At 38.3% G+C, this 17994-nt stretch overlaps 1 protein-coding gene across 1 annotated transcript in view; it reads right to left on the bottom strand.

Moving 5' to 3' along the window:
• esrrga (estrogen-related receptor gamma a) overlaps positions 1-17994 on the bottom strand; it is a gene marked incomplete at its 3' end in the record, with an annotated part of 148832 nt that overhangs the window by 10882 nt on the left and 119956 nt on the right. Inside the window, exons 5-6 of the mRNA XM_044097855.1 lie at positions 9654-10078; positions 4741-4869 (exon numbers count right to left, since the gene is read on the bottom strand). Of these exons, the coding sequence (XP_043953790.1) occupies positions 4741-4869; positions 9654-10078 (554 nt within the window). The remainder of the gene's footprint in view (positions 1-4740; positions 4870-9653; positions 10079-17994) is intronic.

The following is a 17994-nucleotide window of genomic DNA, read 5'->3' as shown; positions in this document are numbered from 1 at the left end:
ATGTCTCCCAGGGCGACAAAGCTAATTTGAGGCAGATCTTGCCCTAAGGGGTAAACTGCAGCATCTACACACACACACATGCCTCCATGCCCCCCCCCACTACACCGTGACCACTTTATCTTCACCTTTCTGCCGTGAGCTACCCCCTGACAACCGCAGTTAGCACTGACGCTAACTGATCTAGCCACTTACCATCATCATCTATGCAATTTTGCAGCAACACTGTCAACACCAAGAAGAACAGAATGAAACACACTAAGTAATGTTCACACACACAAGTCTGCTGAGGACTTCTTGTTCAATATAATACAATGTCTAGCCATGTGAAATAAGAGTGATGTGACATGTAGTTTATGACACAGGCAACTTCTAAGCATGAATAGTAAATAGCATAAATAGGAGGTGCTATACATGTAATATAAAAAGTAATGAAAATAAAATTCATGATGTCGACATGGGGAGCCTAACATGAAATGAAATGAATCTAGATTCTTGTTGAAATTTAGCAGCAATTACAGTGGAGGTTTTCAGAAAAGATTCAAATTTCATATGACGACTAGGCATAATATGATTAACTTCTTACATTCGACTGCAAAAGGGACTTCATACAGATGAACTAATTTAATATCTTAATGTAAATATGGAACGTTTAGACATTGATACTGTAGTGATTACAAACATCATTGATTTGTCATATAAAAATATCAACAAAGAAAAAAAAAATTGTTTTAGCTTTTTTAAACTTTCTCAAATTTTCCTCTCATAATTATTTTAGAACTCAGATCTTTTATAAATGGTAGCATACTGGGAAGTGATGGATCTGTAGACGTTTTAGGTAATAGGTGAGCATGGATCAATAAAAAGCTTTTCCCATAAGAACATTGTCATTGTCACAAAATAAGTAACAGTCCTCAATTGTTAAACATTAAAAAATGTTTAACTTTGCTATACATTAAATCTATTGATATTTCGCAAATATCTAAGAAGAATTAAAATTACCAATGAGAAAATGAATATATCAATTCTCCAAATGAGCCTTATTCATATGAAGAGTGGGACCCCTTGTATTAAATTCACACTCTGCACAACAAATGGGGTGGCTGTGGTCTGTCATGTTGATGTATAGATATGCAGCCTCATGTGAATGTGCATGATATATGTGTGTAGAGCAGGGAGGCAGTTGTAACAAAAGGCAGCTATTTGTTTGCCTGCTCTCGACAGAAACACACAAACACATGTCCCTCAGTTGCATTCCCTCTTTTTCCAATGGAACGTGTCATCCATCATTTTATTTTTTTGAAATTTGTAAGATTTAGGAGTTCATTGCTGTTATTTTGTTCTGTAGGTCCTCTGTAATAGAAGCACAATTTGACACAATTTTCTGAGGTTTTAGAGTAATCTGGGCTAAGCTCTCATAGCTTTGGTCTAACTAAAACAAGATTTCATCACCAAAGTGCCTTTAAAACAGTCTTCTTTTAGAGTAACTCATGTCAAACTGGTTTTAAGGTAGCAGTGACTCAACAACATCCCTTTGGAAATGTTGGCTTTCCCTATTAAATGATGAACTTAGAAAAAAATATTAGAGCTTCCAAAGCTTTCTGGTTGTGATGAAAATCTCTAAACTCAGTGTTGACTCAACTAAGTTCAGTTCATTAATGTGGGGCCATAAATGTCATCCTAAATTACTTTGCAATATAGACGCAAATTACAGAGAAATGTACAATTAAAATGAACAAATATATTTCAATCATATGGACTGATTTAAATTTAATTACATGCATTTCTCCTTTTATCCTAAAGTAAAATTCAGTTTGTAATTGGCAAAAAGGGATTTGTCCAAGAAACCCAGGTAGGTATGCTATCTAAATCATTATTACTTTAGACAACTTTTTTGTTCTGATTTTTAAAGTAACCCATGTATATAAACAAAAAAACAATACTATTAAAAGGCTTCCAAAAAACAAAAACAAACAAAAAATAAAACATAGAAATGATCGAGGAAGTCCTTTATTAATTAAACTTTGTCAACTTTTCTGTAAAGACTAAAATGACTTACTTTTCCTTTAAACTTAAAGAGATTCGAAAGTGACTTCTCATTCCTGAAAATGTCACAATTTTTTAAATGTTCCCCCAAACTCTTAAATAAAAAATGTGACTTTACAAACACCCTAAGAAAGATGTCGTCTTTACACCAAGTGAAAGGAAGCAGACTGGATGTGCTAACTAGTAGACTACTGGAGTTGCCAATATTACATTCAACTACATGTGTGTGTCTGTTAACAGCCACATACACAAGATAAAACTCTAGAGATGAGACATAGGTTGTGCTATGTCAGATCAACTGGGAGAATAAATGCAACGACAGCAGCTTGTTAGAGAGAAGTGTCTGCGTGTGTCTGCAAAAAAAAGAGGGACTGAGCAAGCTTAGTTGCTTGCAATTATTGCAATTTCATAATTATTAAAAGAACAATGTAATTGTATTTTTTTTTTGTTTCAATTAAAAACATACTGCAGTTGCTCTTTAGATGCATTCATCGGAATACATGGTATTCATATTTTAGAGTTTTTCCATCACCGGAAATTGGACGTTTAAGATTTTTTTTTTCTTTTACTACAATACTTTCAAATGGTCACATTGAACATGGAATAAACTTGTCGTTATTTATAAGGAATAGAGAGCAGAACAAATGTACGACACAAAACAGGACCAGAAAAAGCTAAACAATTCTGAGTGGTAGAAGACATGGGGAGAGACGAAGGGTGGAATGACTGGAGGGAGGGCTGGCACGGTGTCGGCACCGGCATGCTCCCTGACCACTGGAAAGAAGGGGGCGAGGCCAGGTCTCCCATCAATTACAACCTTGACCCTTCTCTCCTCTCCTTTCTTGCTGTCTCTCACACACTTTCTGCCTCATTCAACCATCCTCCCCCTGCCTCTCATCCTCCCTTGGTCCCCCTCCTCTGCTCCTATAAATCAATCTCTTACCCTCCCTCCCCCTGTCCCTCCATCTCATCCCCAAGGCTTCTCCCACCTTCACCATTCCCCTCTCCCTCTTTTTCTCTATATACCTTCCCCGTCATCCCTCCCCACTCCTCTCTTCCTGTTTTCATCGCTGGAAGTGCAGTGGGAGTAGAAAGGTCAAAGGTGGGCATACAGGAGAGAACGAAAGAGGCAAAAGGCAACAAGGGAATGTAAAAATGAGAGAGTGAGTGTATTTAATCAAAGTGGTGTTGGAGCAGATAAAGTCTTTTGGTTTTTGGCTTTATCCGTTTCTGGGTAGTTACTGAAAGTGTTGGTTGTTGTTTTACCTTTTTGTCTTCTTCGTGTAAATTAGAAATACATGTCTTTTGTGCACGTATGTTCAAAGGTTCACATTCATACAGCTAAATCTTCATCCTTCAGGAGCTGAGATGTTCTCTAAACATAGGCACAGGTGTTACCTGGTGTTGCATTGGGTAATGTGTGCGAACAGAAAGTTATAAAAGTGAACAAAAAAGTTGGTCAACAAAAAAAAATAATTGGAAAAACAAACAGCAAATCTAGAGGAGATTTCTAACTATTTATTTGTTTTACATGCAAGATTGTTTGATAATAACAATACACACTGATCTCTTAATTTTATTTTATTTTACTTTTACCTAAATAAAAGTAAAAGCTGTTTAAATGTATGATCGGTGTTGATCATACTCCTAGAATATCTGCAGTCAGCATTTAGGCATGAATATTTGATCCCTTTTAGGACAGAATTGGTAAAGTTCATATAAGTTGGTTGGGTTCCAGGCACAGACACAGTGTTAATCATAGACCATATATCTTCAATAGGATTGAGGTCAGGGCCATTCCAGAAGCATAATGCTGCTTTTAAATCCTGCTTTATCTAGTCTAAATTCAGTTTGGAAGTATGTTTGGGAAGACTGCCTATTGCAAATTATAGCTATGTCCAAAATGTCAGTCAGGATAAAACCTGCATCCCTTAGGTGAAAGTGGTTATAATGTTTAAAAACTTTTCTACCCACCACTCTTGTCTACTAGAGAAATATTTTATGGTAAGAGAAGCCAAAGGTTGGGCTATTTGTGCTTAAGTATCTTTGGAGGAGTTAAGATGAGGCTTTTAAATCTAGAATCAATGTGTGAACTGTCAAGTGTCCAAGTGGTAGCATCATGCTGTGGGTCTGATTTACTACTAGTGCTGTTTGTATGTTGGATAAACAGATAAAATTACAAAAGGTAATTTGTAAATAAAAGTAAAAGCTGTTTAAATGGTGAGGACAACCTCCGTATTTACTTTCAACTACTAGAGCATTAAAACTTGGATGCATTTTGATTTTCTAACTTTGACATTTATCCCAATCCTAGGTCTATATAAAAACTGGGTTGGGAATGGAAAAGCAGGCCAACACACCTTTTGGAAACCAAAAGCAAAAAACCCAAAAGGAAAACAAAGAATTTAACGTAACTCTACCAATTTTACCATAAAAAGTTTTCAAATATTCAGCAATGATTGGGTCAAAAATGTGTGGACAGCTACACACAGTGTATGGTTGAAGTGTACCTTTCTATGAAACATTGAACCAGTTATTTGGAGTGTAATTACATGTTTGAATTTTTACTTTATGCAGATGAGATCAAATCAACAAAAAAATCAAACATGTTGTTTTCTTAAATTTGGCTTCAGTTTGTCTAGACACATTTAAAAATGCCAGAAGTATACAAGTTAACAAAAAATTGTAAGAAGAGACCTTTTCCCTTACCCTCCCTCAGCATGCCCACAGTCAGACACTTCATAAAGCGGCAGGCCTGGCATGACTTGCGTCTTCTCTTGGTGATCTCACACTCGTTGGTAGCGGGACAGCTGTACTCAATGTTGCCTGTGGCATGCAGACACGTTGGAGAAGGACAGAAGGAGAAGTTTAATAGGAGATAAAATACCGTACATCAACAGGCAGACAGAAAGGCAGGCCTGGTGAGAGGCACCAGAAACCCTCAGCATGTGTTTGAAGGAAACCAGAAAGCTTAAAGTTGCAATTTATCGAATGTATAAACAAAAAGATGAATTTGTGAAATTGAATGAATAAATGGAGATGAGGTCATCTGTGAACATTCGCTTTGCATCGGCACTTTAATAACATACAAGCACTTCTAAGTACATTAGAAAATCATTTGAAGGTTAATTCAGATTAAGAACTGTGACTCAATTGTTATTCCTTACACAGAATGACACATTCAAATATTTATTTAAAGCACTGATGATGGCTTACAGGAAAAAGCTAAATTTCAGTTTCTCTCCTGTCTCTACTGTTCAAGATTAGGAAAGTTTTGTCTTACTAATTAAGAAGAGTTCCACTTTTTGAACTAAATTGCTAAATAAATAAAATTCCTACAATATTCTAGTCTACTAAGTTGCACTTGTATACTCTGTCATCCCTTAAATTACAGCTTAATTTGGTAATAACATCTACAGCTTTTGATCTGTTGGAATAAACAGATCAAAAGCTGGAATAAACAGCTTTTGATCTGTTTGAACTTGGTTAGTTTCTAACCAAGTTTGTTGATTAGAAACTAACCAACAAACTTGGTCAGTTTCTTTGCAGTTTTTATTTATCTGAGGCTGTGGACATGTTATCGTTTTAAACAGAATAAAGTTATCTTCTCCCACCACGCCCACCTGACAACTACAGTACTCCAGCAGGCCGATACATCTCCCTCTGAAACAGAGTAAACAGTGATTACTATTGACTGCTGCAGCAGAGAGGATGTTTTCTCATTACTGGACTGATTAAGAAGCTAGTTAGCTTGGGAAAAGGCTAAATGCCCAAACTCTTCCTAATGGGTAACAAGACACCCATTAATTGGCCCTGTTAGTTAAAGGCTAAACACTCTAAATGCTGAAGGAAATCTTACATCCTAATAGATGCAGTTAATGGGACTAGTTAGCCCACACCCAGCCTTTTCATGCTGATGCTACAGGAGGACTAGATTAATTCTGCAGTTAATCGGGACACTTCCAGTGCAGAAACACTAAGTGTGCTAATGATATGGAATCTGCAAGGCCTAATGGGCACAGAGTAAAATTAGCAAAGAAACAGACGAGCAATGGGTGCTGCACAACAAAAGCCATTTTTAAACCTGACAGTGTCTGTAAACATTACCTATAAAATCCTAAATAGATATAAAAATATATATATATTTTAATATTATGATGGCACACAAAAGAATCTATCATAATATAATGTTTTTTTGAATTATATTTTTAAATGCATTTATATTTACCAAAGATCTCATGGAATCATCTGGAAAGTAACAATCCCAAACAGTTTTTCATCATCAGAAATCATCATTATTATAAATTACAATGCTGAATGTCATTCATTTCCCCTGATAATGACAAATTCTGTGATAATTTATAATTCCTGCTTTAAACTGGCAAGAAACCAAAAGGAAAAGTATAATGACGTGGTTAAAACCAACAGATATGGGCATTAAAATACATTATTCAAATAAATAAACTAAAAAAAGAATTTAAAAACATAAAACCATTTACTGCTGAATAATATATCTTCAAAAAAATCTTTTGTCTGAGCAGTTTCTTCCCTATATGCCTCCTCAGATTCAGTTTTCCAGCCGTCGTCCATCTTTTGTCTCCAAGTGTTTGCTTTTCTCTTGCTATTTCATAACCCCTCACCTCTATCTCCCATACTTTGTCCTCCTCTACTTTCCCCTTTATCCCTCTTTCTCAATAAAGGAGTGATAGATGCAGGTTGTCAGGTGTTACTGGACTAAAGCCACAGAAACAGCAGCTGCCAGAGCCACTTCCTCCACACTGTGACACACACGTGCGCAAAAGCACGCCAGCCCACGCATAGCACTAATTCCTTCCTACATCTATCTGCCCAGTCCGTCCTCCCCCTTCTCATCCTTGCCCACATTCCTTTCCCCATTTTATTGTTTATCTGCCCCTATCCCTCCTCTCCTCTCCTGCCCCATGCTCTCCTCCCCGTCCAGCTGGAGGTGTTTTTTTGGTGATTACCTGTGGTTTTATTGGCTAATGGGTTGAAACACACCAATATGTCTGCCACTACCCATCTGAGGCTGGCCCTGCTTTCCTGCCAGGACCAACACACAAACACACACGCAGCAGGAACATGTGCCCAGACGTGCACATAAACCTTCGCTCATTTACATTTGGATGAACACTCAGACGTGCAGCCCACACAGGGACACAAGATCCACTCTGTCCACACTGAGTAGCCAAAAATAACGTCACAATTCACTTTTTTTGGTGCATCCAAGAATGTTTATCGTTTTGGACAACTATTAAAAAGAATTTCATGCAAGAATTGTTAAGTATATTAAATACAGATTAGAAAACTGGTGGAGTAAATCTAAATAGAAGGCTTCATCTTAAGAAAAATCTGTCATTTTCTTAATTTTTTGAATAAGCTCCCATCCTTTGCATAATAAATCTCTTATATTACAATCTTCTTTGACAATAGTTCTGCCACAAAGTTTCAGCAAAAATACTAAATAAATTATAATTTTCCTTTTTTATTGGAAACATACACACTACATCAGAAGGAGAGGTTACAAACATAGTGAAAATGAAATCTCTGAAGTCCAGGAATGCACTGCTCTTTACAGCTTTTCAGGTTCACACTCGAAAAGAAGATTTCCTGTCAACAGAGATACTAAAGCTACTGTATTTTCTTTGCAGCGGTGTCCTGGCCTACCACATATGTAATCTTTAACAAGCCCTCTAAATAAAATGAAACAAGTGAAATTGGTTGAACATCTGACCCTGCAGCAATGATGGGTTAAACCTATAGAGAGTCACGACAAGGTTATGTGTGTGACCGTCTATTCATCTATGTGCAGTGTGTGTCTTTACAGTACAGGTTGGCGTGTGCAATTGTGTGCTTTTGCCTTTATCTCAGTGAGTGTGTGGGTGAATGTGTGTGCGTTTAAATCTAATAGGGATTTCACTGTGCCCTCGTGTCATCCCATAATAAACACATACAGGTCGTCTCCAGGTAGTTGTGACCATAGAATGTGAGACAACTTCCTGCCCACATTTCCCTTGTTCTCTTGGGCTTTACTGGGAAAGCTGCTTATCAGAGGCAAACCAAGGCAAGCACAGATAGTTGAATGGATGGAAAAGCAGATAGATGAATCCTGCCTGATATGATTGACTGAATGGATCGATAATAGCTGGCTGGCAGCTGGTTATTGCGATGCTGAACTAAGTGACAAGACAGCTGTCCAGTGAGCAGATGGATCCAATAAGTTTGAAATAAAATTAGCAAGTCCTAGAATACCTTTTCAAGAACTTTCACACCCCTAAGTTTTTGTTTAATTGTGTGTTTTTTACTTCTTGACTACACTAAATGCAGGAGACTGGTGCTATTTAAACTAAGCATGTTTAACATGGTGTTGCCCTTGTTGTTCTTGAACAGGGTTCTACACAAACAGACTATTCAAACATTTTCACACTTAAGATATATATTATACAAAATAACTTAATTGCCTCATTTCTGAGGCAGACATTTTGTCCTAGTTGATTCCAGTTTACTTTCTAGTTTTTGACTAGGTAGGTCACATAAAGTTTTAGATCACTTTCTAGATTGTTTTCACATCATTTTAGCACAACTGAGGTTTCAAGTAATTGCATGAATTTAATATCCATGCCTCACTTAGGATAAAGGCATGGTCAAGTTGACCTTCAGGAGTCACATAAAATATATAGTGGTGATCACGCTGGGAGGTGATTATTGCTAAAACCCCTAAAAATCTAAAGAGTACAGTCTGAATACCTGTACATGTCCAGCAATAATGCAAGTTCTAAGAAGACATAAGCAGCGGATTAAAGAGCCTAATTCCTGTGGTCTTCTCATCATGTGGATTATTGCTCGATCCTGTCTTTACTCTACCCCCTTGCGTCAACTCCTGACCTGTAGACATGACCGCTGCCCTTTCTCTGACACCATGTTATCTCCTAGAAAACAGGCTTACAGCAAACACTCTCCTGCCATGAGCAGTTAGATGTGGGAATGCAAACACTCCCAGGAAATTGTTTTTGCTGTTGATGAAGAAGAGGTCAAGGTTATGGGTGAAAATGGAAAGTGGTGTTAAAGCGCTGGTGTGTGTATTATTGTGCTTGACCAGGAGTCTGTATGTGAGTGTGACTGTGCATCAAATGATCAAAATGGAAATGATGGAGTGAGCGAAAGTGAAGATAGTCTCAGGGTCATGGTGGGTCATGATGATCGCTTGGGACTTTCATTCAGTCTCCTTGATTTTGAACAAATTCAAGGTTTCTGTTCAACAAGTTAAACAAACAAATTCACAAATTAATATTTACATAATGTAGGCATTTTTGGACTAGGTAGGTCATATAAAAAGAAGGTGAATACTTCAAGATGCTTACCTTTATTCCCTCATTATGTCTCTGCTTAGTTTAATATTTTAATTTCACCAGTAAATAAACTGGAACCAAAAATCAAATATTTACTTTTTTTTTTTATACAATGGTCCGTCAAACAGTCCACAGAGTTAGTTACATCATGAGGGAAAAACTGACTTTCAGATAAGATTTTTTGGGTAAAGTTGAATTTGACAACAAATAAAGAGACAATTTTAACACAAAAAGGAAGCCAACCTTGAATGGTGCGTTTGAAGAACGCCTTGCAGGCCTCGCACGACGCGACTCCATAGTGGTACCCTGACGCAATGTCCCCGCACACCAGGCACAACCTCTTCGGCATGGAATTCAACATGTACTCGCACTTAATTTGTGTATCTTCCCCAATAGTGGATGAACAGTCCTCGTAACGTTTCGATCCTGGGCCTCCAGCAGGTCCCAGGGATCCTGCGTTGGAACCGTAAAGGCTTGGAGAGTCCAAGCCGTTGGGGTGGCCGTTCATGGTGGATGAGTAAGACCCAGAGGCGTCGCTGGAGCCACCAGGGGAGTGATGGTTTAGACTGTCAGTCAGAGAGGCAGGACTTGATGGTTCAGTCTTTATGTAAGAGGACGGACAATTCGACTCTAGGTGGCGCTCCTTACTGGACATTCTGCAGAGAAGCCTACAAAAAAGAAAGGGGCAAAATATACAAGGAAGGGAAAGGAGAGAACTGCCATTACTGTACATGCCATTTCAAACAGCAAAAAGAAAGACTTAAAATGTAAATTTTAATTGACTTTTATTTAGGAAGTATATTTAAGGCCACATGTGCAAATATAGACATTTAAAAAACTTAAAGTAATTCAAAAGAAAGCTATCATTAGAAAAAACCTGCATTGAGAAGCAGATAGGCATGTATATAGCAGCACATCGTCACACAGCCACATTCACATGCTCAGATGTGAGGTCATCCGTCACTCTCAAGTCAATAGCAGCTTGTTCAACATGAAGGTAATCAGTAAGCAGCCCCTCTGACGCTCAGTCATCCCGGAGACAGGTCATACATACATACACAGACACGGATACATACATAGTCATACTGAGGCACACTCACATACAGGGTCAAAAACGCAGGCCAAGCAGTACAAGGAAGTGTACATTTGGGAAAAAAGGAGCAGGTTGACCAGCATCACTTTATGATTATATTCCTCTGATCATCTTTTGTTCCGTGTCTCTTATTTCTCTCCCTTTTCTTGGTTTTCTTTCCTTCTCTCCCTAAGGAGGTGGGCTGGTGTCTTGTTAATGGCAGTTGTAATTAACAGCTATCTTCTCTCTGTCCATATCTTTCCATCCGTCCCTTTGTCTACCTTACTATCTATCTGCCTGTCTCCCTATCACTTCCCATTCAGCACCATCTCTCTTTCTCTGCCCTCTCTCTCGCCTTCTCTTTCTCTTCACATTACTAGTCTCTGTCCCTCTAACCCTGCCCTCCCTCCTTTCACTCTCTTTCATTGTTAAAGGCAGAAAGCACAAAAGGGGTTTTTAATTAAGGCAGGATGCTGCTAAACGAGGGACTTCTAAAGTCCAGTCGGCCTGTAAAAGATCCCCATCCCACAGGGACCCATAAAACACAGACAGCGCTCCGACGGAAAATGGAGAGCTGCTCAGGTGGGGGAATGGCGAATGAATACAGACAGGAAGAAAGACAGGCGAAAGAAGAAGACGAGCAGAATAGGCAAAAGAGGAATTGCGACTGATGATGGTTGATTGACTCAAAACAGCCCCCACCCCACACAGCAGAGACACCCCTGCTAAAAAAAAAAACAATTTTTTACATTTTTTTAAGAAAGGTCTGCCATCTATGATGTCTGATACTTTGGCCCCATTCACACTTTTCATCATGAATTTTATTCCACCTCATTCCTGCAAGAATAATTGAGGTACCCCATTATTGGTGTCTTTGTTGCACACACCAATGTCTATAAATCAATTTATCTGCTACTAAGGCAAGCCCCTTTTGTCCAAAATGAGGGGGCATTGTGAAAAAACTGTGGAAACAAATCAAGACTGGGCAAAGTAGCTTAAAGAGACAGAGAGCTCATAAAGACATGAGGACATAAAGTGCAAGAATAAGACAGAAGTGAGACACAGAGCCTGTGATGGGAAGAAAGTAATGGCACAAAGTTGCCTGTGCTCCAACGGACAGACCAAAAACAGCAGTGGCAGGAAAACGGGACTAGACTCATTTAAGTAGATGATGTGGCGGTAATGATTTAATCTCTCATTTTCCCATCTTTATGCTCTTTTGTCCCCCTTCTTTTTCCACTGTCAATCCTTCTGAGTACCATTAAGCAAAAGAGTTTAAGTGCCAAAAGATCTCTTTCCATTTCAGTCTCTCCTTTCCTCTATCGTGTCCTACTCCTGCTCTCTTACTCACTCGCACTCTGCTTATGAATGAAAAATAATTGCCATCGCAGGGGGAGAAATAAAAAAGAATAAAAAAAGAAGACATGCGTGCAGAGGAGAGGCGTGGAGGAAAGAAGATTAAGAAATCACAGCTAGTACGCTGTGCCAAGTAAGAGGTTGAATGCATTTATGTATGTATGTTATCAGTATAATTACGGCGCAATGTAGCGGCGGCTCAGTGCTGAAGGAGCAGTCCTATTGTACCTTTCTGCTCTTCAGATGAGTGTGAAGAGAGAACACAAGGGCTGGGTCTCAGTTCTTTGTGTTTTCATGTGCTAAAAAATGTCTAAAAATTGAAAAAACTGATTCAGTGTTTTGTTTTCTACATATGGATACAGAATGTATATTAATGAGGTTGAAATAAAAAATTATTAATTGTGTCTTACTGTCAGTTCTTTGCTCTCCTGTTTGGAGGAGTGGAATAATGTATGTAATGTGATTAATATCAGTGTTTTTAACAGCTGGGTTGATGTGAGTTATTTTCCTAGATCTCCAACCTAAACTACATTTTAAGAAGATAAAGCAAATAGTTAAATTATATCCCTTTTGTACAATTAGGAAAACATACTGGGCTGAAGCTAGAAGTGACGGAAAAATGTTTTTACATAAATATTAAAATTTCATCTATAGTTTTGACTTCTAATAGATAGCGTACACAGTTAGAAAATGTATTTTTAAATTCATTTTACTGTATAATTAGAAGCCTCAGTTACATCTTGCAGTAAGGCCACATGATTCAGAGCAAATATGTCTTTATGCATAGATCTATTTTCTTTTAGTCTATTTGAAGAGACTTTCTGTCTTGGGATTTTTACTCCAAAGTAAAAACAAAAAGTTGTAAATGAGCAAATAAGATGAACAATTAGCTGAGAAATAAACTACACATGTAATTTTTAAATCTATTTTTTCTTTTTTCACAAACTGATATAATGTTAAAAATGGTACATTCTGCATCAATTTTGTTTGTTGTAAAAGTCACCAAAAGTTGCGAAATTACATGATCACTTAATTTCCATAACTCATCATCTGCACATGATTAGGAACAGTAAAACAGTTTTTAACTATTTTGTATGCAATCTACTCCAACTATGAAAACTGACAACAACAAAAACACTAATAGAAATACTGTGATTTAAAATATAATACAACTTCTAATAAAATAATAAACAATAATAATAAATCAGATTTTTTACATTTACATCTCACATTGAAGGGGATCATTCAGCAGTAGCTTTGTAGATGCAATATACATTAGCCGTCTGGACATTTAGGGGTGGGGGCTCTGACTTAAGCGAGGAAGGACTGCTGTGAGTGTGAGAGGACCCTGTGAGCGCTTTGCAAGGGGGCGAGGGGCCGATGCTTATTGAGAGAGTAAGAATACGAGCTTTCAAGTGATTTTCCAATTGCTAAATAGCTCACCAATCATATTTTAGAAAAAGTGTTGCTTTTGTTCATGAAAATCTAAACTAATTAAATAAATATTGAGTAATGTAGCCTCTGAAGATATTCACTGATATGATAGTTTTGAAAAGCACCACATCAACTGAAACTGAATAAACTGGTCTCAGATATGGTGCTTGTGACACCACTTTCACTTTCATGTTATGATTTATATCTGCTACTATCAACTATTCGGCAAACTCATCTCTCTATGCGATCATATACAAAAACACACTGCTTTGCCTTGACTTAATTATAGACAATAATTGCCTGTTTCTCCTTCTACACCGTCCTATATCTGTTTTTCTTTTACAATTTGTGCCACAGTATAACAGAAAAAGAGAAAGATTAAGGGAGAAAGGAAAATAGAATGAGATGTGATAGACAGTTTCAAAGGGAAGGTGGGAAACTTTTACCACGATAAGCTGTCATTAGAGCGGTGGGATGATTCAGAGGCCTGACAACTCGCCAGTCCAAACATGCAATCACCACATTAGTGACAACTGCCTCAAATTGTGTTTAGCTGCTCTTTGCAAGGAGCTCCTTAAGTCTGCATTTGTGTGAAATATTGCTTCTACATTATATGCAATCTTTGTAAAATTGTCTCACTAGATGGCAGCAATAAACACACTCTAATGCTCACATAACTCCAAACAGGTTTTATTTCGCCCTGCTGGTTTAAAAAGAAAAGAATATGTCCACAAAATAGTACATATATATAGATATACACTCAGCAATATTTACATTTAACTAGATGTAGCAGACATAATCTACAGGAGAGGGGCACGGTCACAATTATTGTAAAAAAATAAAAATAAATCCATTACATTTAGGCAACAAGAACTTCACTTATGAACTTTAGCACCACTAGGTGCAGCAGGATAACACCTCTAACTGTCCTCACAATTTTATTTTCCTTATAATTGTTCCCTGTGGGAAAAAATTAGGAGAGTAAAACAGAGAAAAGGCGTGGAGGGTGGTTGCTGATACAGAGAGGGGAGAAGTGCTGACAGTGTAGCTACAGTGGGTCTGTTAATACCTTTCCATCACAGCTAGCATTGTGCTTTCAATGCTGATAAGAACACACAGTCCAATAAGCAAAAAGAAAAAAAAAGAAAAGAAAAAGACCTTACACAATTTTATCTAGATAATACTGGCAATGCTCAAGGTGTAAGAAAATAAAGGGAAGCATAGGCACCATGAAGAAAAATACATTGAATTAAAATAACTGAGTAAGGAGGAAAAAAAACACAAGACATATTTACATCTCCATAGTCAAGTGAACACACTGATTTCATCAATGGGATGAATTGCCTATTGAGCCGTCAACTGTCTGTGTCAGTGACTGTATGATGTGTGGAAAGTTGCTTAACTGTTAGTCAGCTTCTTTGGAAAAAAGAACATGTGTAAATAAAAAAATTACACCAGGCCTCCTAATATATTTATGAGTGTTACATATAAGCCTCTGTTAACATGTCTAATTCTAGACACAAAGGCAAATCTGCTCCTGAAATGCTTCCTTGACAACCTATTATCTTCCTGTGCAGTTTGGCCACATTTTACTGAAGACTGATACACGCATTTAAAGGAAAGTCTGCCTATCCTTATGTACACCTATAAAGGAATTACACTCAGAGAACATTACATTTTCAAACGTCACATCCTGAAAGACAAAAGCTATTCTCTTTTCACAGATTGTTCAGAAAAAATCTCATCTGCTGAAAGCTGGTGGTAATTTTGGAACTGGATAAGGAAGAAAAAAAAAAGAGTAACCAATTGGAGGTGCATGGTGTGTGTGTGTGTATGTATGTGTAGAGTAGAATTATAACTTAAGAGAAAAACCTTCTGACGTGAATCCCCCAGTCAGATGTTTTCTTAATGTTACAAAGGAATCCCTCATCAGTTCAGAACCTGAATCTCTCTGTTAATTAAAAATAATTGTAAAAACGGAAGACATTTTTCTCTGTCCCTTATGAATTCTGCACTTGCTGTGATTGTGGCTAAATAGAGAACAACTTCAGATGCAAAAATGGGTGAATGACAGTTTGTATCTTTATGTCCATGGTGCCACCTCCAGAGCAAAAATATAACCAAACCGACTGCAAAACTGGTGGGAAAATGAAGTGGATTGTGTTCCTTAGTGAATTTTCTTCCTTGTTGTCTGGTGGCTGAAATAAATGCAAACAGCTGCACTGTAATTCATGTGTGCTTTCATGGAACATTTTTAAAAACTAACTATTGTGGTTAACCAACTTACAGGCAGTCAACAGGAGCTCTGATTCTCTGAATCATTGGTGTGAGTTTAAGCATGTGGTTTTGTTCCGCTGCACAGAATCACAGTGAGTCAGTGATTATAGTTGTTTTCAGAAACAAAAATGAATACAAAGGGAAGAAAAAGAGTCCAACTGTGACAGTCAATCCAAAGCACTCTCCCACCTACTGAGCTCTCTTTTTCCCTCCCCTTCCTCTTCTCTTTGGGTCTCAATCCTTCGCTGTCAACATTTCTACTTCTCACATACAAACAGCCTCTATTATTGCTTCTCTTTCTTGCTGGTGCATCCACACCTCCTCAAAGACCACCACACACCCTCCTAACACACACACACACACACACACGCCAGGGAGCAGCAGATCAATTGCAACAGTGTTAGTCGGGCAGGAAACCTGTAATTCACTTCATTGGCTGCAGAATAAACCCCTGATTACATACAATCAATGTGATAATGGTTAAAACACATTTTGCCCAATAGGCTGATGGGTTGTAAAGACTGGGAGGAAACATATGTGTTTGTGTTCTATATTTCTATGTTTTCAATAGTATGTCAGGTTGTGTGTGCAAATTATAACTCATGATACAGTGAGTGTGAATGTTTATGCAACAAAACTGAAATAACCTCAGAAAGTGACTTCCACTGTTTTATAGTGTTAGTACAAACACAATGGAGAGAGGGCACAGTGGCTCTGAAGGAAAAGTTTAGGTAATAACATTTATTAAGACATTTGTGTTTTTTAACCCCCTCTAAAGACTGCTACTGTATTGTGGTGGAAGGCTTTGACTGTCCCAATGATTTTAGGGTTTTATTTGCCTCATAGGATCACCCATGGTAACCCTCTGGTCCCGCTGGTTGACACTGTGGTGAGAGACACTGTCTAGATGAGGAAGTCCTACCTGGCCTTTTTGGCCTGTGGAACTCCAAACCCTAAGAAGGGTCCTGGAGGGTGTATAGGAGTTCACCCGACCAGTTTAGATGCGTTTTGTGGACTTGGAGAAGGAATTAAAAAGTGTCCCTTGGGGAGTCCTTTAGGGCATACTTCAGGACTACAGGGTACCAAGCCCCTTGATATGGTCGTTTAGGTCCCAATACATGTCACAGATTGGTTCACATTGCTGGTAGCAAGTCAGAATTTATTTTTCCAGTGTCACCAAGGTTGCCCTTCACCACGATTCTGTTCATGGACAGAATGGGCAGAATTTCTAGGCACAGTAAAGGTGTTGTGGAAATCAGTTTTAGTAGCCACAGGGTCAGCTCGCTGCCTTGGAGAGGGCTAGAAGCTTGGTCATCTGAGAGGGAGTCAGAGTAGAGCTGCTGCTCCTCCACATCGAGAGCAGTAAGTTAAAGGTGGCTAGAACACCTTGAAATGTAACCAATTGGAGGTCCCACTGGGAGGAAACCCAGAGGCAGACTAAGGACATGACCATGTTTCTTGGCTGGTCAGGGAATACCTTGGGCTTCCCCCAGAGGAATGCATGTACAACGCATGAATGGCTTCTTTAGCAGCAGAAAGGAAGTGGCAGGACATGAGAATAATTTTAGATCTTGTATATCTCAGTCAACTGAGTACAGTCCTTACTTCAAAGACAACAAAATCCGCCATAAAGACACAGGTGAAAAGAAAACACACCAGAACAACTTATATAGCCAGAGGCCTTCATGTCTGCAGGAATACTTTTCAGTTTCTCATGGGCAAGTTTAAAGACTTTTATTGCTTTTAGAATATGATTATGATACACTGAGTTTTGAAGTGTATTCAAAACTTGCAGAATGATAATAGGCACTGTTGTTCATAGCACACTTACAGATGCTCCGCTGTGGCCTGTCATTGAAGCACGGCCATTGCCACTGGCCCTGCCTACGTCTGCACTGCTGTGGCTGGGCTGAGTGTGCTATGATGGTGACCAGGCAGGTGAGCATTGGTGAGCAAAGCAATGTAAATGCATAGCCTTTCTTAACATCCCCAGATAGTCCATCAGGGAAGGGGACAGACTTTGAGAGCTGTTTTCTAACAAAGTGCCAGTATTCAGTACCCATATCTTCTTTTTTGTATTTCTATGTTTGGCATTATTAGAAAGCTAAGAATCCACATTTTCAGAATCTGTAAATGACTCAAAACACTTCTGGGGAGACTTGTACAAGTCACATTTTGGGATATCATGTTGTGTTTGGTGGCAACTGATTTCTTTAGGTAACTGTTAAAAATCCATTTCAAAAACCCTATTTCTGTTTTTCTCTCAAGTTCTTGTGTCATCTGCATAATAGATTATTTAGATTTAAAATCTACCTGTTTTACAGTTGTTACTGAAGTAAAAATATAACACGATGAAGACGTTAAGGGCTTTCTGCGTGGGCGTGTGTTTGCGAGTGGGGGTGTGTGTGTGTGTGTGCATGCGTTTCCGATGGGAATCTTGATGAT

Source organism: Gambusia affinis, linkage group LG02 (assembly GCF_019740435.1).
Source record: "Gambusia affinis linkage group LG02, SWU_Gaff_1.0, whole genome shotgun sequence".
In the NCBI taxonomy this organism is placed as follows: domain Eukaryota; kingdom Metazoa; phylum Chordata; class Actinopteri; order Cyprinodontiformes; family Poeciliidae; genus Gambusia; species Gambusia affinis.
This window is presented reverse-complemented; position numbering and strand designations above follow the sequence as displayed.